This window comes from Eumetopias jubatus, unplaced genomic scaffold (genome assembly GCF_037043125.1).
Source record: "Eumetopias jubatus isolate StellerSeaLion01/CBP00866 unplaced genomic scaffold, mEumJub1_p1.0 scaffold_10, whole genome shotgun sequence".
NCBI classification, from domain to species: Eukaryota; Metazoa; Chordata; class Mammalia; order Carnivora; family Otariidae; genus Eumetopias; species Eumetopias jubatus.
The window spans coordinates 127,313,662-127,338,562 of NW_028274816.1; the positions used below are offsets into that span (position 1 = coordinate 127,313,662).

At 38.5% G+C, this 24,901-nt stretch overlaps 1 protein-coding gene across 1 annotated transcript in view; it reads right to left on the reverse strand.

The window, feature by feature from the left end:
* Positions 1–14,076: 14,076 nt before the first annotated feature.
* The window catches only part of YWHAE (tyrosine 3-monooxygenase/tryptophan 5-monooxygenase activation protein epsilon), a 53,858-nt gene continuing 43,033 nt past the window's right edge, over positions 14,077–24,901 (reverse strand). The window contains exons 3-6 of the mRNA XM_028109238.2: positions 22,360–22,466; positions 21,502–21,708; positions 19,899–20,035; positions 14,077–15,021 (exon numbers count right to left, since the gene is read on the reverse strand). Of these exons, the coding sequence (XP_027965039.1) occupies positions 14,969–15,021; positions 19,899–20,035; positions 21,502–21,708; positions 22,360–22,466 (504 nt within the window). The 3' untranslated portion in view covers positions 14,077–14,968. The remainder of the gene's footprint in view (positions 15,022–19,898; positions 20,036–21,501; positions 21,709–22,359; positions 22,467–24,901) is intronic.

Sequence of the window (24,901 nt, forward strand, 5' to 3'; positions counted from 1 at the left end):
TTCCTCCATCTTGCCTCTGTCAACACAGGCTTTCTGATTCATTAGTAGATAAATGATCCAAAATGGTGGCCTCAGCCCCAAATTGGGGTGGCTTTTCAGCCACTGCTACTTTGGAATATTTTCTCTTATTTAGCTTCTCAGGAGAGAAATGGCTCAGTTCAGATTATAACTCACCTCCTTGGGGTCAAAGGGCCAGAGGGTGAGGTCACATAATAAAACCGTGGCTATGGGCAAGGCACACAGGTTTCAAGCATGTCTCTCAAAAGTCCCTGAGCCAGTGGGAAAGGAGGAAGAGGTGCCAGCCAAGGGAAGAAAAGGGGACAAAAGCCAAAAAGCATCGCCATAGTATCCTAGGGCAGTAACCATTCGAAAAGCAAAGACTGGTAAACAACCAAAACACTACAGAAACAAGGAATGGACTTAACTTCCATTATGGCCCATCTGAAGGCTAGAAAGTCATGTAGTCATTTCCATTCTTAATTATAAACATGCTGAGATGTCTTGGAAATGTATGATAGAAAGTGAAGGGAACAAAACAAAATTAAAATTGAGTGTGGAGGGGGCACCTGGGTGGCTCAGTTGGTTAAGCGTCTGCCTTCGGCTCAGGTCATGATCCCAGGGTCCTGGGATCGAGCCCCGCATCGGGCTCCCTGCTCAGCGGGGAGCCTGCTTCTCCTTCTCTCTCTGCTGCTCCCCCTGCTTGTGCTCTATCCCTCTCTCTCTCTCAAATAAATAAAATCTTTAAAAAATTAAAATAAAATAAAATTGTGTGGCGGACAATCCTTTTCAATTATTTATTTCATTGTGGTAAAATATAAAATTTTTCATTTTAGGATGTGAGGGCAATCTGGCTGTGACATCTGTCACCCTGCTGATCGCCAAGGTTGACTCCGGTGATCTGGCTGCCTAGGCAGGTGTCTCCTTCCTTCTCCACCACTCCATGTATGTCCCTCTGAAGCTGTGTACCCAAAGAGGACAACCTTTCCTGATGGAGGAGGACCGTTTTTCAGTCAAGGGTATGAGTAGCTGCCCTCACCCGCTAGAACCTCGAAACCAGCTTTCAAGGTCCATTTGTAGGAAAACGTAGGGTAGTCAGCTTCCAAGACTCTAGACACAACAAAATGAGGCACTGCATGGGGCAGTCTGCCTTTCTCTAGGAAAAAATAAAATCACTTTAACCATTTTTAAGTTGACAATTCACTTGCATTAAGTACATTCATAATCTGGTGCAACCATCTTAACTATTTCTAGTTTTTTATCATCCCAGACAGACACTCTGTGCTCATTAAACAATAGAACTCCCCATTTCCCCCACACTCAGCCCCTGGTATCCTCTATTTTACTGTCTTTATGAAGTGCCTATTCTAAGGAACTTACATATAATCGGAATCAAATATTTGTTTTGTTATGACTGGTTTATCTCATTCAGCGTAATATTTTCAAGCCTCCTCCATGTCGTAGTAAGTATCAGAACTTTGTTCCTTTTGTGACTGAAAAATATGAACATACCACATTTTGTTTATCCATTCATCTGCATGGTTTTTCTTTTTTTTTTTTTAAGATTTTATTTATTTATTTGACAGAGAGAGACACAGCGAGAGAGGGGACACAAGCAGGGGGAGCGGGAGAGGGAGAAGCAGGCTTCCCACAGAGCAGGGAGCCCGATGTGGGGTTCAATCCCAAGACCCGGGATCATGACCTGAGCCGAAGGCAGACGCTTAACGACTGAGCCACCCAGGCGCCCTCTTTTCTTTTTTAAGTAAGCTCTATGCCCCAAGTGGGGCTTGAACTCATGACCCAGAAATCGAGTCATATGCTCTACGGAGTGAGCCAGGCGCCCCATCCATTCATCTGTTGGTGAATACTTTGGTTGTTTCCATCTTTTGGCTCTTGTGAATAATGCTGCTAGGAATATTCTACAGGTATCTAAGTTCTTGCTTTTGGTTCTTTGGGGTCTATACCTAGGAGTAGAATTGTTGGGACATAATGGCGAATCTACCTTTAACTTTTTGAGGAACCACGAAACTGTTTCCCACAGTGGCTGCCACATTACACGTTCCTACCAGCAGTGGACAAAGGCTCCATTTTCTCCACCTCCTCGCCAAAACTTGTTTTCTGTTTGTCTTTCTAACAGCTACCCTAATGGGTGTGGAGCGGTATCTTACTGTGGCTTTCATCTTCATTTACCTAATACCTAGTGAGGTTGAGCATCTTTTCATGTGCTTATTAGCCATCTGTCCTTTGCAGAAATGCCCACTTGAGTCTTTGCCCATTTTTGAAATAAGTTCTTTTCTTTTTTTTAATTTTTTTAATTTATTTATTAGAGAGAGAGAGAATGAGAGATAGCACGAGAGGGAAGAGGGTCAGAGGGAGAAGCCGACTCCCTGCTGAGCAGGGAGCCCGATGTGGGACTCGATCCCGGGACTCCAAGATCATGACCTGAGCCGAAGGCAGTCGCTTAACCAACTGAGCCACCCAGGCGCCCCTGAAATAAGTTCTTTTCATTGTTGAATTGTAGGAGTTCTTCATTATGTTCTGGATATTAATCCCTTATGAGATATATGATTTATAAATAATTTCTCCCATTCCATGGGTTGTCTTTTCACTCTTGATAGTGTCCTTTGATGCACCGTAAGTTCTTCATTTTAAGACCAATTTAGGGGCACCTGGGTGGTTCAGTCGGTTAAGCGTCTGTCTTTGGCTCAGGTTGTGATCCCGGGGCCCTGGCATTGAGCCCCACATCGGGCTCCCTGCTCAGCGGGGAGCCTGCTTCTCCCTCTCCCCCTGCTGCTCCCCCTGCTGGTTCTCTCTGTCAAATAAATAAAATCTTAAAAAAAAAAAAAAGACCAATTTATTTTCTTTTGTTGCTTGTGGTTTTGCTGTCCTAAGATATCATGGCCAAATCCAACGTCATGAAGGTTTACCCATTTTCTTCTAACGGTTTTGGGTTTTTTTTAAGATTTGGGAGAGCACAAGAGAGCACGGGCAGGGGGGATGGGCAGAGGGAGAGGGGGAAGCAGGCTCCCACTGAGCAGGGAGCCCAATGCAGGGCTCCATCGCAGGACACTGGGATCATGACCTGAGCTTAGGGCAGACGCTTAACCGACTGAGCCACCCAGGCGCCCCTCTTCTAAGAGTTCTATAGTTTTAGCTCATAAATTTTTCTATATGTACAGTAAATGTCTACCTTCATTCTTTTGCATGTGGATATCCAGTTTTCCTACCTTTTCAAGCTTATTGACCCTTTCTTCCGCCTGCCCACATCTTCTGTTGAACCCCTCCAGTGTTTCAGAATTTGTACTTATTATAGTTGCCGTATATAGCTATTAACCCCATGATATGATGTTATAAATCTAAAGTGATTTTTTTAAAGATTTTATTTATTTATTTGACAGAGAGTGAGAGAGCACAAGCAGGGGAAGCAGCAGGCAGAGGGAGAGGGAGAAGCAGGCTTCCCACTGAACAGAGAGCCTGATGCGGGGTTCAATCCCAGGACCCTGGGATCATGACCTGAGCTGAAGGCAGCCGCTTAACCGACTGAGCCACCCAGGCGCCCCGATAAGCTTTTTATATATTTTTTAAGATGTTATTTATTTGACAGAGAGAGACACAGCGAGAGAGGGGACACAAGCAGGGGGAGTGGGAGAGGGAGAAGCAGGCTTCCCGCTGAACAGGGAGCCTGATGCAGGGCTTGATCCCAGGACCCTGGGACCATGACCTGAGCCGAAGGCAGATGCTTAATGACTGAGCCACCCAGGCGCCCCCCAATAAGCTCTTTTAAAGATATCAAAAAGAGGGACGCCTGAGTGGCTCTGTCAGTTAAGCATCCAACTCTTGATTTCAGCTCAGGTCTAGTTCTTAGGGTTATGAGTTCAAGCCACGTGTTGGGCTCTGCATTGGGCTCCATGCTGGGCATAGAGCCTACTTAAATAAAAAATAATAAAACGTATCAAAAAGAATATTTACTTCCATGTTACTGTCTTAAATACTCTTCACTCCTTCCTAAACATCTACATTTCTATCTGGTATAGTTTCTTCTCAGCCTGAAGAACTTTCTTCAACATTCTCTATTGTGCAATCTGCTCACAACTAATTCTTCGTTCTTTTATCTGAAAATGTCTTTATTTCACCTTCATTCTTAAGGATGTTTTCACTATAGAATTCTGGACTGGCTGTTTTTCTTTGAACACTTTAATTTTGCTGTTCCATTGTCTTCTGGCCTCAGTTATTTCTCATGAAAAGTCAATGATTTGAATCATTGTTCCCTTGTATATAATTTGTCAATATGTATGCTATTTTCAATAGCTTTAAATTTTCAGCAGTTTCATTATAATGTGCCTAAGTGTTCATTTTCTTTCATTTTCACTGGGCTTCTTGTAAAACTGTCTTCTACAAAATGTGAGTAAATTTTAGTCATTTCACATTTTTTTTCCATCCCCTTTTGCTCTCTCCTTTCCTTCGGGAACTACATTTACATGTATGTTAGGCCTTTTCATATTATCTCACCAGTGCCCTAAAGCTGTTGTGCTTTCTAAGATTTTATTTATACATACACACACACACTCACGAGTGGTGGGGGTAGGGGCAGAGGGAGAAGCAGACTTCCTGGCTGAGCAGGGAGCTCAATGTCAGGCTTGATTCCAGGACCCTGGGATCATGACCTGAGCCACCCAGGCACCCCTGATTTTTTTTTTTAAAGATTTTATTTATTTATTTGAGAGAGAGAGAATGAGAACACGAGAGGGAAGAGGATCAGAGGGAGAAGCAGACTCGCCGCTGAGCAGGGAGCCCGATGCAGGACTCGATCCCGGGACTCCAGGATCATGACCTGAGCCGAAGGCAGTCGCTTAACCAACTGAGCCACCCAGGCACCCCCCTGATTTTTTAAAAATTATTTTTCTCTCTCCTTCAGATTGGATAATTTCTATTGAGCTAACTTCAAGTTCAGTGATCTTTCCATCATTTAAGCCCATCCAGCAAATAATTTCAGATAATGTCAGTTCCAAAATGTCTACTTGGTTAAGATTTTGAGAGTGCAAGTGAGCACGAGGGGTGGGGTGGGGGGCAGAGGGACAGGGAGAAGCAGACTGCAGACTCCCTGATAAGCAGGGCTCGATCCCAGGCCCCTGGGATCATGACCTGAGCTGAAGGCAGATGCTTAACCAACTGAGCCACCCAGGCGCCCGTTTATCATAGTTTCAGTATCTCTGCAGGAATTTCTTCTCATTGGTCACAGACACATTTTCCTTTCCTTCTTGAACAGTTCTAATAATAAACAGCTTTAAAATCCTTGTCTGCTATAGTGGGAGAACAATAAAACTGCTAATTACATATCTAGGTCATCTCAGGGATAATCTCCATTGGTTGTCTCGAGTATAGGTCACGTTTTTGTTTCTTCATATGCTGAGTTTTGGATTGTGTCCAAGCTTATTGTAAATGATGAGACTCTAGATTGTTAGGCTAAAGACTTAATTTTTATCAGGCAATTACTTGGCTGAAACCAAAACTATAAATTCTGTATCACCAGCAATGGGTGGCAGCTGAAATGTCAGTTCAGTCAACAGAGATTTTTAGATGAGGAAATTTTTGGGCTTTTTAATGTTGACTTTATTTCAAAAAGCACAACACAGCATAATCTGCAGAACTATTCTGTAATTTGCTCAGAGGATTCATTTCCAAATGTCAACACTGTTGAGAAGTTTCCAGCCATCAAAAAACAAACAACAAATGTTCCCAGCTGTCAAAATTAGGTCTTACTGAGTTTTCAATATCTCCTTGAGAGAAGATTTGGCAGCACAAATGCTATTGTTCTCTCCTCCTGCCTTCTTTTGGATTAACGAATACTTTCTTACAATTACATTTTAGTTTACATATTTTTTGCTATACCTCTTCGCATTATTTTTAGGTAGTGCTTGCCAGGTATTACCATATATCCTTAATCTCTCAAGGTCTTCATGGTTTTATCACTTCAAGTAAAATGTGAGAAACTTGCATTCAAAATGGATCCATTTGCCACCCTCTGGCTGCCTTTTTATGCTATAGTAACCATATGTATGATTACCTACATATGTTATAAACCCCACATTATAGTTTCTTTTTTGTCTTAAACACATTTCTTAATTTCTTTGAAAATCTCCTAAGACTTTTATATTACCTTCATATTTACCATTTCAAGTGTTCTTCCATTCCTTCATGCAGACCCGTTGTGAAAGCCAGCTGTTCTACATTGTCCAGAGCGCCACAGAAGAAACTTTTGGTGCTATTAACATTTCATCACCCCAGAACTTTCAGGTATGGATGGGGGCTCATGAACATATTAATACAAACAATAAACAAAATTCTAGTAAATCTAAAAATATTTTTAAAGGGTAACATAAAGGATAATACGTAACAACTGGAGTTTTATCCCAGGAATGGTTGGTTTAATATTCAAAAAGCAATCAATTACTTATATTAACAAACTAGAAAACCCATATGATCACCTCAATAGATACAGAAAAGGCATCTGACAAATCCAACTTCCATTCCTGATAAAAACTCTCAGCAAACTAAGTAAACTCAACCTAGTAAAGGGCATCTATGAACAACTTAGAACTCACATCATACTTAATGGTGAATCATCAAATCTTTCCAGGAAAAATACAAGGATGTCTATACCACTTCCAGTCAGCATTGTAGTGGAGGTTCCAGCCAGAGCAATCAGGCAAAATAAAAAGTCTCCAGATTGGAGCAAAAAATAAGTGAAAACTTTATATTCACAATGATTGTGTATGAAGAAAATCTGATGAGATCTACCAAAAAAAACCCAAAACCCTTCTTGAGTGAGTTTAGCAAGGTTACAGGGTATAATATCAATACACAAATATCAAATTTTATTCTATACACTAGCAATGAACAATTAAAAATTGAATTTTAAAAAGCAGGGACTGGGGCGCCTGGGTGGCTCAGGCAGTTAAGCATCTGCCTTTAGCTCAGGTAATGATCCCGGGGTCCTGGGATCGAGCCCCACATCAGGCTCCCTACTAAGGGGGGGGGGAGACTGCTTCTCCCTCTTCCTCTACTGCTCCCCTTGCTTGTGCTCTCTCGCTCTCTTCAAATGAATAAAATATTAAGAAACTAAAAATAAGCAGAAACTTACAAAAATAGCAAAAATCATGAAATATTTAGAAATCTGGCAAAAGTGAAAAGACCTGTATACCGAATAGTACAAAATATTGGTGAAATTAAAGAATGCCTAAACTATCAGATATACCTTGTTCATGGATCAAAAGACTCTATTCTTAAGAGATACTTCATCAAAGATATACAGATGGCAAGTAAGCACAAAAAAAGATGCTCAACTTCATTAGTCATTAGGAAAATATTAAAAAACACAATGAGGGGCGTGCCATGGTGGCTCAACTGGTTAATCTCAGCTCAGGTCTTGATCTCAGGGTTGTGAGTTCAAGCCTGAGTTGGGCTCTGTGATAGGCGTGGAGCCTACTAAAACACACACACACACACACACACACACACACACACACACACACATACATACAGTGAGATGCCACTATACACCTATAAGAATGGAAAAATGAAAGACTGGCAATACAATGTGCTGGAGAGAATGTGGAAAAAGAAAAGCTTTCAGACACTGTAGAAATATAAAATGGCACGATCACTTTGAAGAAGAGTTTGACAGTTTCTTTTAAAAAGCTAAATATACACCTATCATACTATCCAACCATTCCACTTCTACTTATCCACAAAAAAAGGGAAATATATGCCCACATAAAGACTTGTACACAAACATTCACAGCAGCTTTATTTGTAACAAACAAAAACTGAAAACAACCAAATTGTCCATCAATAGGTGAATAAACAAATTGTGGTATATAACAATGGAATACTTCTTAGCAATAAAAGGAATGAAGTGATACATGCAACATGGATGAATCTCAAAACAATTATGCTGAGTGAAAGAAGCCAGACACTCCCTCTAAAAACAACAGAGTACACACTATAGGATTCCATTTATATCAAACTGTAAAAAATGCAAACTAATGTAACAGAAAGCAGATTAGTGCTTGATCAGGAATGGAGGAGAGCAAATAACAAAGTACAGACACTTGTGAGGGTGAAGGCTATATTGACTATCTTCATTATGGTAGTTTTACAGGTATATACACATGCCAAAACTTATCAAACTGTATAGTACATGCACTTTATATGTCAATTATACCTTAATAGAAAGCTGGAGGGTTTATTTTAAAAAGTTACATCTTTCAGAAATTTTCTAAAGATAGGCAAGTACACATACATTTTTCCTGTTTTACATGCAAGATTATGTATCTTATATATCTTACTTTTCTCAGTTAACATATGCAGACATCTTTTTATATTAGCAGAAATGGTTTATCTCATTTTTTTAAAACAACATAGTGTACATAGCAAGGATGTACCATGATTGATGGGCATTTAGGTTATTTCTAATTTGCTATTATAATGCTAAAATGGACATATTCTGCATATATTTGTGAGCATACATACACACAAGCAAAGGATGCATGTGTTTAAACTTTATTTTGTCAGATAATCCTCTAAAAAACCTGTCTCAGGGCACCTGGCTGGCTCAGTCGGCGGAGCATGCGACTCTTGATCTCACGGTTTTAAGTTCGAGTCCCATGTGGGGTGTAGAGATAACTTAAAAATAAAATCTTAAAAAAAAAAAAGTCACAGAATCTACATCAAACTGTTGGAATTAATAAATTAACAAGGTCATGGAATACAAGATAATATACAACAGTCAAAATTAAGTAGCAACAATATGAAAATGAAAAAATTTAAATAGTATTTAAAATAACATCAAAAAATAAAAAACACAGGAATAAGACCAACAAAAGGTATCAGACCTCTACAAAGAAAACTACAAAACATTACTGAAAAAAAATTAATGCTCTAGAGAAATGGAGAAATATACGATGTTCATAGATCAAAAAGACGTAATTGTGTAAAGATATTAATTCTTCCCAAATTTATTTATGGAATAAAATCCTTATCAAAACTGCAGCAGGTTTTGTTGTTGCCGTTCTACTATTGAAATGGATAAGCCAATTCTAAAAAATATATGGAAATGCAAAGAGCCAAGACCAACCAGTGCAATCTTGAAGAACAAAAAGCTGGAGGACTCACATTACCAGATACTGAACATACAGAGTTGCAGTGGCACCGAGACAAACAGACCAATGAAACAATATGTGGTGCTGGCTCTTTTGAATATCCATACAGGAAAGTATTATTTTTAACATCTCCCTACTACCACATACAAAATAAATTCTAGATGATTCTAGATCTAGATATGCTAGGTCAAACAATGCTTCCAGAAAAATAACAAGATTAATGATCTTGGGGTATGGAAATATTTCTTAAATAAAATATATAAAACACTTACCTTAAAGGAAAATATGGATAAATTAGACTACATTAAAATTAACATGTTTGTCAAAAGACACCAAGATAATGAAAAAGCAGAGCGCAGAATATAGAATTGCAGTAACAACTCCAAAAACGTACTCTATTCCTAATATATAAAGATTTTCTACATATCAATAAGAAAATGACAACTCAACAGAAAAACAGGCAAAAGTGGGTATTTAACAAAAGAGGATATACAAATGTCCAGTAGACATATTTTAGTGTTCAGTCTCTTTAGTCATCAGGAAAGTGCCAATTAAATCCAGAATGCGATTCCACAACATACCCATAAGAAGACAACTAAAACCAGTGGTCATACCAAATGCCAGTGAGGATGTGGAGCAACTAAGATTCTCATACATTGCTGGAAGGACTGTAAAACAGCACAACTACTTTAGAAAACTGTTTTGCAATTATCTACAAAAGCTGAACATATGTATTCCCCACAACCCAGTAATTCCATTCTCAGGTATATATGCAACACTGATGCCTATATGTATATGCCAAAAGATATGTACAAGAACATCCTTATAATATCATTATTGGTGACACCCCAAAATGGAAAATCATCCAATGTCCATCCACAGACCACACAGTGGTATACTAATACAACTGAGTACTTACATAGCCATGAACACAGACAACATGGAGTGATCGCACATAATATTGAGGGGAAAAAATGCTGTATGATCCCTTTCATATAAGTTCAAAAACAGGCAAAACTAACTGCTAGCAATGATCAGGATACTGGTTTCGGTTGCAGGAGTAAGCGGGTAATTACAGACTGAGAAGGGGGCATGAGAGGGTCTTCTAGGATGCTGGTCTTGTTCTATTTCTTGATGTGAGTGATGGTTAAACAGTGTATTCCCTTTGTGGGAGTTTATTAAGCTGTATGCTTCTGAAGTGTTTTCTTTATACTTGAATATAAAACTTAAAAAGAATGCCAACAGTATATGAGAATGTTTCTCCACATCGTCACAACAGATTATTCTATACATCTAAATGCCAATTAACAATTATCATCTACCTAGGCAAAATGAGCATCTCTCAAGTGTTCTGGCTTACATCTTAATGAGGAACAAGGCTTAGTGGGGGAAAAATGTTCTTAAAAGTTGTTCCTAGAATTCCATCAAAAGCAAATTCTGAGGGGACTCAGCAGTTACTGTGGCCTGTTATCATCCCAAACCTATAAACACCAGAATTTTAAATGGAAAAGAAAGGGCCTGGGGGAAGACCTAGAAACAAACAATATAGGATGGAAGCATGAGTGCCAGGAGTTTCAGCACAACTGGAAGAATGGTCAATCGTAGCTTTAGAAGTAGCCTCTGGACAGGATTCCCACCTCCCGGGTGTGCAAGTACACACTCGTACTTCAATTACGAAAGCAGCAAATGTCCAAAAAGCAAGGCACTTTTTAAGAAAAACAATTTTCAGCCCTCCCTTACACATAGCAGACCTCTACATACAACCTGGCACAGTGAGTTGATCCTGTAAGAGTGCCAAACCCAGGGTCTTCCCCAAAGTAGTGTAACTGAGACAGCACAGGGCTCGTTTCTTAACATGCATATTATAGCTTTTGAAAAGGAGTGTATCAATTGCAAGACAGATGATCTCAGAAACGTTAAAATATATTTTTAAATGGTCACTTTAGAGAAAATATTTCAAACATTAAGAATTTTGATAAACAAAAAGGTAGAACAGCGTAATGGTTAAGAACACGGGCTCTGTAGTTGTACAAACCCAACTATGAATCCTGTTTGAATACAACTAGCTATGTGGCTTTGGCCAAGTTCACTTTCTCCCTGTTTCCCTATTTGCAAAATGCAGGTGACAACTCATAGAACTATTGAGTATTTATGTGCTAGATTAGACACTGCTTAATAACGAGCACAGTGCTGGGGCACCTAGGTGGCTCAGTTAAGCGCCTGACTATGGCTCAGGTCATGGTCTCAGGGTCCTGGGATCAAGGCCCACTTCTGGCTCCACGCTCAGTGGGGAGTCTGCTTGTCCCTCTCCCTCTGCCCCTCCCCCCTCCGTGTTCGTGCTAATAAAAATCTTTAAAATTAAAAAAATTCTCACAGTGCCTGATACATGGCCAATGCTGAATGTTAGCTATTAGCTGTTCTATCAACTACAGGATTAGTAACTCAAATGATATATAAATCAAGATAGGGCTTGATTTTGCTTAGCCGACTGGATCCACAATAACTTCCTCTAAAAGCTCACAGTTCCTTTAACGACCCATCCTAGAATTTCACCAGTGACTCCTATTACTTGTTACAATTTTCAAAACAAAGCAAGATTCATCTTTAAAATGCCATCTCAGGGGCGCCTGGGTGGCTCAGTCATTAAGTGTCTGCCTTCGGCTCAGGTCATGATCCCAGGATCCTGGGATCGAGCCCCGCATCGGGCTCCCTGCTCTGCGGGAAGCCTGCTTCTCCCTCTCCCACTCCCCCTGCTTGTGTTCCCTCTCTCGCTGTCTCTCTGTCAAATAAATAAATAAATAAAATCTTTAAAAAAAAAAAGCCATCTCAGCATGCTCACTCTCCTGTCCTAGGATCAATAGCATAGCAGCTGATTTGTGATCTTTACTAAACTCTCAAGGCAGAAGCCAAGTTAGAGGTTTAAATTTATTCCATCAAATTCCCCTTACAATAATCCAACTTAAAAGTTCATTCTCATCTTCCTTGAAGAAGCAAAACATAACTTTGGATATTTGTTTTTCTGGCCACCAGTTCCAGAACCCAAGCGCAGGAACAGACACATTTACTGGTGCTTCCAACATTTCAAAATACCTTTGGGTTTAAGACATTTTTTCTTAAGACTTTTTTTTCAAAGCAAAACACTAAGAATTATAACATTCTTAGTGAAATACAAATTGCATTCAAATTGTAATGGTATCTCGAGTTTCTACTGAAACCAATTGATCCTCAGAGAACTAAACAGCTGAAACAACTCCACCTTTTCAGACCTCAGACAGAAGTGGGAGTGACACTGTCCTTACAGGGCTGTCACCTTTCTGCAGTCTTCCCTGGTTGCCTGTCTTCCAATTTTTTATAGGGATCTAAAGACCTGTACCAATCACCACAATCCTTCCCCAAGTGCCATTAATGGCTTCTTTGGGTGGCAAGTTCTTTTCTCTCCATACCAAGATTGCCACATTCTTGAACATGCTCATGGCATTAAGTCCAACCACAGAGCCAACTAGAGAACGCTTTCACTAAACACACACCTGTAACAGCGTAACTTGACAGAAATCGCCCCTACTAGCCAGACTATTTTGTAAAAACATTACCCATGTGTTTGACTCTTCAAGCCCAGGCACCTGTGCATTAGTGTTTAGTATTGGAGCGGACAGCAAAACCCCGAGTCCCATTATCTTTAAAAATCTGTGACAGAATTTTAAGAATTCCTTCCTTCAGTTTTGGACCTTGATGCAGCAGACATTCGGCCACTTTACTGCTGGAAAAAGAACATATCAAACTGAAAATCTCTTGGACATAGATCCACATCTCTCCAACCATCTAATGGAATAGCAATACAAAAAAACCCTGTTTATTCTAATTATGGGCATACATATATTTTAATAAGATAAAAACTACTAGGACACATCACTATTCTGTTAATTTCCTAAGTCTTCACTACTGAGAATTAAGGCAGGGTACACTTTTGGTGTCAACATTTCATTTAGCACTGAGTCAAGTGTGGTGATGGAGCTGATTAATCTCATACACTGCTGATGGTGGGGGGCGGGGAGAGACACGCTATAAAAGTGGAACAACCCCTTTGGAAGGAAATGGGCAATATTTATCAGTTGAAAAGTTATGTCCCCTCCCACAGGAAATCCAGAAATGTATCATACAAATACACATGCAAATGTTTAAGTGGAGACAGTTACAAGGATATTTAATGCAGCACCATTTATAATAGCAAGGCTGGAAACAATCTGAATGTCCAAAAGGAGTCAACTAGTTTTAAAAATTCAGGAGTACATCCAGGTCACAAAGTCACTCAAATTAGATCTAAATGCCTGATACAGAATGGTCTATAGTAACTGAATACCTACACACACTGATGTATAAATTATTTCTGGAAGAAACTACTTAACAATGAGTGTCTCTAGTAAGGGGGTGGCTACACAGTTCTACCATGTGTACATGTACTACTGAGAATGAATGTAATTATTCTTTTCTGTTCCTGCCACTGACCTTTAAGAAGTGGTAATGGGGGGGTAAATTTTACTTCAGCCTAAGGAAGATTATTCTGACACATTCAGCCCTATTTGGTTTACAACCCAAAATTCCATGCTAGAAAATAATCCATAATTACACCTTGTGTAAGTATGAGTTTGTACTTTAATGATTAAAATAAATACCGTGCTGCTACCTGATTGAGAAGATAGGATAGTAATGAATTGACTTGGGTGTTCTTATTCAGTGGTCTTCAACAACCAAGTTACAGGTAAAGGAAGTTTTTTCTTCTAAAAATACACATCATCTTTGGGAAACACAAGTGACTTGTGGAAGAAGGGGAGGAATCTTTCCACATTCAGGCAAACAATACTGTCAATGTGTTTGGACTAGAGTTTATTTTAGAAAGATAAAGGATGGAGGCGCAATAATATTTGGCATTTTTAATTTAGGTTTGTTTTATTTAAGTTTAATGTTAATTCCATGCTGTGTTTCAGTAAGAACAATACAGATTCTGTATCTGTGGCTCCAGTCAGATATCCAGTAGTACAAATTAGCTTCAAGTTACACATACTGAACAAAAGAGGTTGAGCGAGCGAAGGGGGGGGGCCCTGGGGGAAAGGGAAGGAGAAGAAACAAAGAATTGAACACGCATGCAGGCTTTTCCATACCACCTTCAATGCTAACCTGCTTTAGAGGGAGAGTAAAAGTAGGCAAGAATGAGCAGCCACGGATTGTTGAACTGTTACCAGCACCATGCTTTTCAGCAACATTTCAGCAGAGTTTGAAACACTTTTTACAGCAAAACCATTACAACAACTCTCCAAACAATCTTTAACCACTTCAAGCTAACACCCAATTAATTTTAAACATTGGTATAAAATTCGATTTAAACAATTAGAAAAAGGAAAAATGATACCACAATGCCTCTATAGTGTGATTAACCTCTCTCTTAGATGCTTGCATCACCTAGAAGTTTAATGGCTTTCGAATGTAATTTCCATTTCTAATGGTGATCTTGCCACATCTGGCAGGAGACAATACAGTAATGCTGAAAAAGCCTCTACGCAGTCCTGTTAGTGTCTTAAAGAACCTAAAAGCTGGGACCAGTAAAATCCACAGAAATTCACTCTTGCCTTTAAGAACTTTTGAAAACTGTTTAAAAAAAAAAAAAAAAACCAACAGGGCAGGAACCTAAATTCTGAGACCAAATGTAAAAGTCAGATTTGGTGGTTCTCAGTGACAATGGGGGGGAATTTCCAATGGGAGTGGGATGGGAAGGAATGGGGTGGTCAGAGATGGTTTCTCTTGTTGGCTTTTATGTCTCACTGATTTTCATCTTCCACATCCTGCAGCGCTTCTTTATTCTGCTCTTCACCTGCAAAGAAGAATGAGTTAATTATTTTATACTGACTAAATTAGACTCTGTGGTATCATTCCAAGCATAGACTCCTTATATTTGCTACAATTGGTATTAAACACAGACAGCCAAAGGACTTCTATCCTCCTTGACACCCGAGAGGCCTAAGCCAAGAACTGCTGCTGGATCAAGGTCCTGAATGGTCACAATAATCAGGATGAAAAAAACTGATGCACAGTAGAACTATCTTTATGCTAAATAAGCTCTTAAACATAGACAGCCAAGGTAACCATATTACTAAATGATTTTCAAGCTTTCATGTATATCTTGGGCCAAAATACTCTTTCTCAATAACCTCACCTCTTCAAGAATCAAGGGTACTTAGTTTTTTTGGTAAAATCTACCCAACAAGCTCCATGTGAAATGCTTCAGTAGAAAACTGAGCAGTAAAATGCTCCAAAGGAGTCCTATAATTTTAGAGGACGGGTTCTGCTTTTTTTTTTTAAAGAGTTTACATTTTGTATCTTAGCCAGTCACACCAAACCATAACCAAATTTCTTACTCCAGAGTGAAACGGCATGCTTAAAGTAAACCAGACCGCTGAGGTTATTAAAGAAGGGGCATTTGGACCAGTTCTCTCATGCCATTTTTCTCTTCCCTTAAAACATGATGATTGGCCTGAAGTTTCAACTGCACTATGACATGCAACAGAAAGCCAGCCTACTCACTGGAGAGTCATCTACCTATTAATAAGCATTAAATAAGTCAGCCATAATAGAGAAAGCATGCAGGCTTTTGCTAAATAATAATGAAACAGGTAAAAGTTACACTGTTTTGTGCTTTAACAAATCACTACAATTCCTATGTAGTTAATAGTTTGAATCAAAATAAGTATCAATTAACTAATCCAACTATCATTACGGTTCAGACAATCCATCCATTCATACTGCTTGTTAATTAGGATGGACAAATGACACTAAGACTGGCTGCATACCAACATAAAGCATTTAACCCGAGGAGTGCTTTTTAAACAGTCTGAAAGACCTTGGTATGATAAACAATGCAGTTACAGCAACAAGGATTATGTAAATATAGTTTTAAACATTTTAAATTTTCTTCTCTGACAAAAATGTCTGATATTGAAATGTGACTCTTAAAAAGTACTTAAAGATTTTTGACTCATATATATAGAAAAAGACATGCAAAGAAAGACAAAAAACCATTTACTGAGGAAAGAAATGATGCACCACCCAATGGTTCCCAAAAAAATGTATTCAAACTTAGGAAATGATAGGAACATTCACGCTCATTTTTAACAGCAATACACTGCGAAAATATGGTTAACAACAGAGCACACTCTAATTCACTTATAAGCAACCATTAGATTTGCCAAAAGTTCCAAGTAACTTTGGCATAGAATATTGTCAGATGAGTTACACCCAACCAGAGGTAGACAGGGGTAGCAGATCATAACTGTCTTAGAAGGTTTCACATCCTAGAATGTAGAACAGGCAGTTTTGTAAGCAAAAGGATGATGATATATGCAGGCATGATTAGTGAAGAACCAAAACTAAAAAGCAGAATTTGCTGTGCCATGATAATGACTTACAAAGTAGAGTTTTTAGGAAAGGAAGAGTTGGATTTTCCTTTAGGAATCTATATTGCAAGGAGAAAGGGAGGGAGAACAATCACATGAAAGCAACATTACAAGAAAAATAAACCCGGGAGAGCAGGACAAAAGAAAACATCAATGATTTAGGGGAGTCAGATTTGGGTCTTTTTAACTTTGTATAAACTTCACTCTACAAAGTATCTGTTCCTCTTACCTTTAAAAGGATGAAATAATATCCTCTTAAAAGGTACACAGAAGGGGGGAAAAAAGGTTTCTCTGGATATGTATTTCTTTGCCCACTGTTTCCTGATTTGGGGGGAAGAAGGGAACAGGCAGAGAACACACATTTCTTTTCTATGGACTTGTGTATGAAATGGTCCACAGGTTAAGAGAAAAGGACTGAAATCACTTGATGAGAAATAGTGGTAATGTTTATAAAGATGTTCCAACACAGACAGAAGTAAACATATTTTGCAGTTAAAAAAAAAAACAAAAACATCTCAGTAAAAGCTCGGGAATCACATACACATTTCTTCCTTTAGAAACCTTTAATTCAAGTGTTTTTTACACCATTTTTCATAATACAATTAAAAAGGAGAAAACTATCTAAATAATGCTCAACTAAATCCAATATCCTGGGAAGCTGCCAATTTCATGACTGCAATTTTGCAGAGATTCTAAGTCACAAAAACCAAATTAATAAAACTAATTTAATAAAAACCATTTTTCATATAGTATATGTAGTAATACTATACCTTTTAGGAAAATAGCAAATAAATTACTAGTACCTACAACAATTTGTAAATTCAGATAATTTGTTAATTTTACTAAAATGTCCAGAGACTACTTGAATTTCTCACTGTTAAACGTATGTTTCATAATTTCAAATATTTTATCACAAAGCTCTTAAATAAAAATTAGTCTGTTTCAACCAAATTTAATCAATGGTCCAATTTACAAAGTCATAAGAACTATGAAGCAACTGGATTTTACTACATTTAAATAAAACTGTTGGGCGCCTGGGTGGCTCAGTTGGTTAAGCGACTGCCTTCGGCTCAGGTCATGATCCCGGAGTCCCGGGATCGAGTCCCACATCGGGCCCCACATCTGGCTCCCTGCTCAGTGAGGAGCCTGCTTCTCCCTCTGACCCTCCCCCCTCTCATGTACTCTCTTTCTCGCTCTCTCAAATAAATAATCTTTATCAATAAATAAACTGTTTTAGGATTAAAGAGAAATCTATGCTGAAATGTAATAAAACATCTCTGTACGGGGCGCCTGGGTGGCTCAGTTGGCTGGGTGTCTGCCTTTGGCTCGGGTCATGATCTCGGGGTCCTGGGATGGAGCCCCTCATCGAACTCCCTCCTTGGCGGGGGAGCCTGCTTCTCCCTCTCCCACTCTCCCCCTACTTGTGTTCCTGCTCTCCCTATCTCTTCTCTGTGAAATAAATAAATAAAATCTTTAAAAAAAAAAAATCTCTGTACAAAGAACCTTTGCAACTATGTAAAGTAGTTTCAAGAAAATACCCTATTGTAGAAGGCAATCTATTTCATAAATGTTTGATTACCAAGAAAAAGAATTATCTTTGGTTCTATGTAAAAACAGAATGACCTATAGTTTACTTTGATTAATCAATTATTGGTTACCAGTGATAAATAAAAGTAACATTAGAAAATATACTTTATTTCCACTTAATTTTATAATCTCGCAAGCTTAGTTATAAAAGTTGGCATGAAATATCTAAAAAGGCAATGTTTCAACCCAGGTGACCTTGTTATTTTCACCCTCAGAAAAATGCCCCCAGAGGTCAGAGGGGTATATAGCTTACTTAAGTCAATACCGCTTACCAAACTCTCCACATGTTTTCCTTTTATCCCCTCAAACAGGGAGAGTTATTAGTCTTCTCTGAGCTGAGGGTGACTGTGAAGAGTCCACAGCTGATTGGCCATTCTTCTGAGTAGTTAATTGTTTAGAATACAACAGAATGTTAAAGCTGGAAGGAACCTCAAGTCATTAGTTCAGAGATGGTAAACTGGTTTTGAATCCCACAGACTGGTAGAGGTTGCCTGCCTGAAGTGCTGTGTTGGAAAGTAGTATGTGGCTCCATCTGGCTTTGTTGGGTCAGTGTGCAAGTAGGTCACATATGCCACATATCTCAAACCAACCTTAGTCAAATAGCTAAATATTTCATAAAGCTAGTTGGCTTTAAATGAGTCACCTAATTCTCACTTTAGTAGCTAAGAAGTCTAAAATCTGACTCTATCCTTCCAGAGTAAGGAAACACAACATACAAGCCCGGAAAACCCATTTTCAGAGGTACATTTAAGAAGTGTAACGATTCCAAAGACAGTCCAGCATGCTGGCTTAACCAACAGACACAGCCAGCCTCAAGCAATACAACATATGATTCAGTTTGGGTAATATACTCTTTAAAGGATCTGCAACTAAAATTGACAAACTTTTTGTTTCCACTTCCCATACCACCACCACCAACTGTAAAGCTAGCTCATAAAATGGTCACATCACTCTAGTTTTTGCACTCTGTGCCCTCCACCTCCCCCACCCACTCTTCAATGATCTATAATGGATAAAAAGGATTCTTTGGAATAAGCAGAATAAAATCTCCTTGAAAATCAACAATTATGACAAATTTGGGCATTTAGAGGATAAATATTAACCCCCATCACAAGACTAAGTTTTGTAAAATACTATTTATAACTAAAACAACAAAAACAGAGACTACACCAGACCTCTTAAAAATAAGGACTAAGAGCAGGACATTCCATTTGCTCTATAAAATCCAGAGACAAACAAGTTCCTTCTTTAGATAAAGATTTCCACAGAGAAGATGATTCATATTTACTGACACCATCTAGTTTTAACCTGAGGATACTGGTCAGCCAAGCAGTGATCGTGACATTCAAATACAATTACTTAGATCCCTAAAATTGAATCTGGGAAAGATAAAATGAGCTGCTTCCTGCCTCCATCTTCCAAAACAGTAAGAGAAGCAAATTAAGTTTAGCTAACATTAGAGACAAAACTTTTAAAGCTTCGATTAAAAAAAGATCCCCCTTTCCAAACAAGTCTTTTACATTATTGTATAGCCCCAAACGAAAACTGGACTTTGAGATCATTTGTTATAAAGGCAATAATTAAAACTTGATACTTTGGAGAATAGGCTGAGTCTAAACTGTAGCTTAACGTGAAGAAATACGAAGGAACTCCTAAGAGTAAAAAGACCCAACAACTGGAAGAGCTGCATTTAACTCCGGCGTTTCCTTACCATCACCCTGCATGTCTGAAGTCCATAGTGTCAGATTATCACGTAACAACTGCATGATAAGTGTAGAGTCCTTATAGCTTTCTTCACTCAGCGTATCCAGTTCTGCAATTGCATCATCAAAAGCTGCTTTTGCCAACCTAAAAGTATACATAAATATATTACAAAACAGAAATGACATGTTAGAAATCAATCTTTTTCTTCAGTTATCCTACAGTATGTAATAGCGACACTGAGTATCTTGGGTTTTAAATACTGAAATAAAGGAAAAACAGATATAAGTGATGAAAATTAACTTTCTATTTAATTTTTTATCTAGCAAATTCGGAGGCAAATTTTTGGAATACTTCTTTCTAAAAACAAAAAACATAAAACATTTCCCCCAATGTGGAGCTCAAACTCCTGACCTCAAGACCAAGAGTCACATGCTCTACCCAACTGAGCCAGCCAGGCACCCCAGAGCACCATTTCTTACTAGGCTTTTGACAAGCATATCAGTAAACAGAATACACAGACCAAATTCTATCCTGAACCACCACCAAAATATATGCATAATAAAAGTATTACCAAGTTCTAGTCAACAGCTCACTTATTTAAAATTTTAATGTAAAAAGATGAAATGTTGGATAGCTCAGTTTAATTCCAAAGAATTTAATGTTAACGAAAGCAAAACAAAAAAAAAAGGCAATATAGAACTCACAGAAATACGATATATAAGCCATTTGCTAGAATTTAAAAGAAACAAAACATTTACTGGGTACGCTGTATGTACACCAAGTGATGCGGGACACTAGTGGAGAAACAGAAGAAACACTCCCAGTCCACAATGAACATGTAAGAATAGAGGACTGATACATAAAACTATTACAAAACAAGTATGAAGTGCTACTCTGGAAAAAGTACTTAAGAAACCCTAGAGAATGAAAATTAGGAAGTCAAATATGAACTCATCTTAAAGGGTAGGAGAAGAGCATGAATGGAACACTAAAAATTAAAGCAAATGCATAGGAGCGCCTGTGTGGTTCAGTCAGTTAAGCATCTATCTTTGGCTCGGGTCATGATCCCAGGATCCTAGGATCGAGACCCACATCGGGGGTCCCTGCTCACTGGGGAGCCTGCTTCTCCCTCTCCCTCTGCTGCTCCCCCTACTTATGTTCTGTCAAATAAAATCTTAAAAAAAAATTTAAAAAATGGGGGAACCAACATACAAAGATGGAGAACAGCTCATAATAAAAAATATGTACACTAAGAGCATAACTATATTAACATGCCTACAAAGACTAAAAGCTAGTATTAAAAAAATTCTATTATAATTCCACTCTCCCACTATAAAGTTAAAAAAAGTCAACCTACCAACAAAAATTTTCCCCATCAAAAAAAAAAAAAAAAAATTTTTTTTCCCCATCAACATAATCCAAAACTGCTATCCTAGTGAATTGAGATAGGGTTGGTCTTAAAATCATCCAAACAGTTTCATTAAGAGCCAAAAGAATTCTCTGTTACATGACCAAGGCTGTAAAGGCAATCCCAGGAAACGAAACAACTCTCTTTTGTAACTTTTTTCCACTTTCACAGTGAGAGCTTTTGTTTCTCTTCCATGACTTACCTGCAGGCACGGTCGGGGGAATTAAGAATTTCATAGTAGAATACGGAAAAGTTGAGAGCAAGACCTAAGCGAATTGGATGCGTTGGTGGAAGTTCTGTCATTGCAATATCACTAGCAGCTTTATAAGCCACTAGGCTGTTCTCTGCAGCCTCCTTCCTGTCATTTCCTGTGGCAAATTCAGCCAGATACCTGTGGTAGTCCCCTTTCCTAAAACAAAACAAAATAAATAGAATTAGGAAAAATAACTTTTTAAATGAAAGTAAACTGTCAAAATTTTATAGTCTATAAAATGAAATATGTGACAAAAATGTATTTAATGATGAAATGGATACTTCGATAATTTCACAAAGTCTCTTTCAGCAAAGATGGGACTATTCAGTTTTCCTCCTCAGAGTTCAGAATACCAAATAAGCAAAATCCTAGAGAAATTAACTGGAAAGCCTCAAAAATCAACAAATGTATCGCTGACTAGAATTAAACATAAAAAAGTGGTTCCAAAAAAAATGGCGTGACAGTTTGTTAACTGTGAAATAAAACTTCTACATAAAATGTTAAAACTGAACTCTGTAATACACTGCTACAGCTGGTGGGTAACTCCACACAAAAACAAATGCAAATAGATAAAATCTAGTACTCTTAAACAGTCTGACCACCTTAAATGCAACAATTGTTCATTAGCAGTGAATACACAAATGAGCACTCAAAAATTAAGTTTTAAAAATCCTTCCTCCCATGTAACTATCCTTCTAACATTAACCAACTATTCCTTCAATAAGTTGAACACCTACACAGAAAAAGTGATACTTCTAAGGGGGCCAACATTTAATCTGACATTTTCCCTTCTAGTATAGAACCTACATTTTATAATAGAAAACCTTGGACTCGCCAGTGTTAGCTGCTGGAATGAGGTGTTTGTCCAGTACATCCAGAATGTCACAACAGATTAACTTTAGCTCAGTCTCAACCTGGGGGAAAAAAAAAAAAAGTTTAAGTCTAAGAAATTACATAAATTGACACATTCTCCCTCTAGTTTTGAGGAAGAGAACCACAGTAAACATAACAAACATCTCTCTCCAAACCTTCTTCCCCACTCTTGATAAAAAAGCAGAGAAAAGTTGTCTCCAGGTTATAGTAATTATCTTTCTTCTACATGCTGTTAGTTTAGTGCTTTAAAAAAAAACCACCACCACCACCACACAAGGGGCACCTGGCTGGTGGGAGCATGTGACTCTTGATCTCACAGTTGAGTTCCAGCCCCACAAAGGGTGTAGAGATTACTTAAAAATAAAATCTTAAAAAAACAAAACAAAACAAAAAAAACAACCAACAACCTTATGATTCAGCTACAGAACTGAGAGTAACACTAATTAGTACTTAACTAAATACTGCATATTTTTATTAATTAGCATATTTAATGAGGTAGAAACCTTTGTATCCATTTACATGGGGAAGCAAAGATTATGGTATTTGGCCAAAAATCAACAACTTAAAAGAACTTCAAGAGGGGTTCTTTTGAACCCAGACAGGCTATAAAGCCTAAGGTCACAGTTTACAAGGGATGGAATAAAAATTCAAACCCAGGCACAGTCTGCCTCCAATGCTCATATTCCTAACCACTACTATGTTCAATAGCCAATCACTTTAGTGGCTGAGATCCACAGTCCGTTATTGGCACCAAAAATCTGTATACTAAAGTAAATATCACCACTTATCTAAAATTTATCACACTAAAAATGCATACCACCACCGAATACACATACGTTACCTTGTTCTCTGTTTTCTATTAATTCATGGTGACAATGCTGACCTTTCCAAGTTCTTCTTATGCCCTCTGGAACCTTCTTTCCAGGGTAAAGAATTCCCCTATTCTCTCTTCTATAATCTCATCCTGGATCTTTCCTGAATAAACTACCTCCCTTGTGTCTTCTCAAGTGGCAATTAGTGGAGGACCAAGACAACTTCTGAATTCTCCTAGCTCCCCACTGACTCAGTATAACTGGCTACTACTCCAAACGGCTCCTCTTTGGAAGCTCATCCTCTATGTTCTAATTTCTAAGAATCTGTCATCAGTGGATCTCTAGAGGTCTTTCATCCATATTCATAGCCTATTCCTCTAATTCCTGGTATCACACCAAGGTATTACACCCATGTTCCTTTCAACACAGTTCCTTGATCTCAACTCCATGACCTTTTTTGTCAATATCCCTAACTGTTGCTTTATCCAAGTCTTAAATTCTACTATTTTACTACTTGGCTGTAACTTCACTTTTTACTTCCTTTATTCCTGTTATTCCTACTTAGGGACACATCAAGACACCCAGCCTCTTGAATCTTTTATCTTTCCCCGATTTATCAGTCCCTCTCTTTGCTTCCTTTCCTACTTAGTCCAAATGCCACAATTTAGCACAGACTTCTCTCTCTTCAGCACTTTTAACTTTCTCGTTTCATCATCCTGCTGAGACACCAAACTTTTCTACTGACAATCCATATTCTTGTTCCAACATATTTGAGGTTAATGGACACACTGATATCCTTCGTTGTGACCCCAAGTATGTTAATCACTCAGAACCTTAGTTTTCCCATCTATGAAGTAAAACAATAACCTATTCTTTACAGGATCATTTAAATACCCTACCTTGCACAATTATACGTACTTTATAATAAATATCCCCCCATTCAAAACAGTGTCCAACAGAGGTAGATAATTAATAAATGTAGTTTCTGGGGATGCCTGGGTGGCTCAGTCGGTTAAGCGTTCTGCCTTCAGCTCAGGTCATGATCCCAGGATCCTGGGATTGAGTCCTGTGCACCAGACTCCTAGCCTGGCGGGGACCCTGCTTCTCCCTCTGCCTGCCACTCCCCCTGCTTGTGCTCTCTCTCACACAAATAAATAAAATCCTTTAAAAAGGGGGGGGGGGGTAGTTTGTTTTCCTTCTTCCTACCGATTTCATTCCCCGGGCTACTTCGGGAGTCTTCCTGTAAATGTCCCTCGCTGTATTCTAAATGTGTATATATGTGCCTCTTTCACCAGGATCAGTTTCTGCAGTAGTCCTATTGACATTCTGGGCCAGATAACTCTTTGTTGTGTGGTGCTGTCCTAGATATACAGCAAGCAGCATCCCTGTCTCTACCCACTGGATGCCACTAGCACCCTCCAAGTTGTGACAGCCAAGAATGTCTTCAAAGATTGCCAAATGTTCTCTGAAGAGCAAAATCACCTCTGGCTGAAAACCACTGACCACATCAATGGCTACTGTACGGTAAGAAAAATTACATATATTTATACATATATTTATATAAACAAATACAGTATCTGAAACAATAACTTCATGAAATGTCCAATGCCCTCTAGCATTTTCTATTCTATTAAAAAGAACAGTGCAAGACTGATGAATCACAG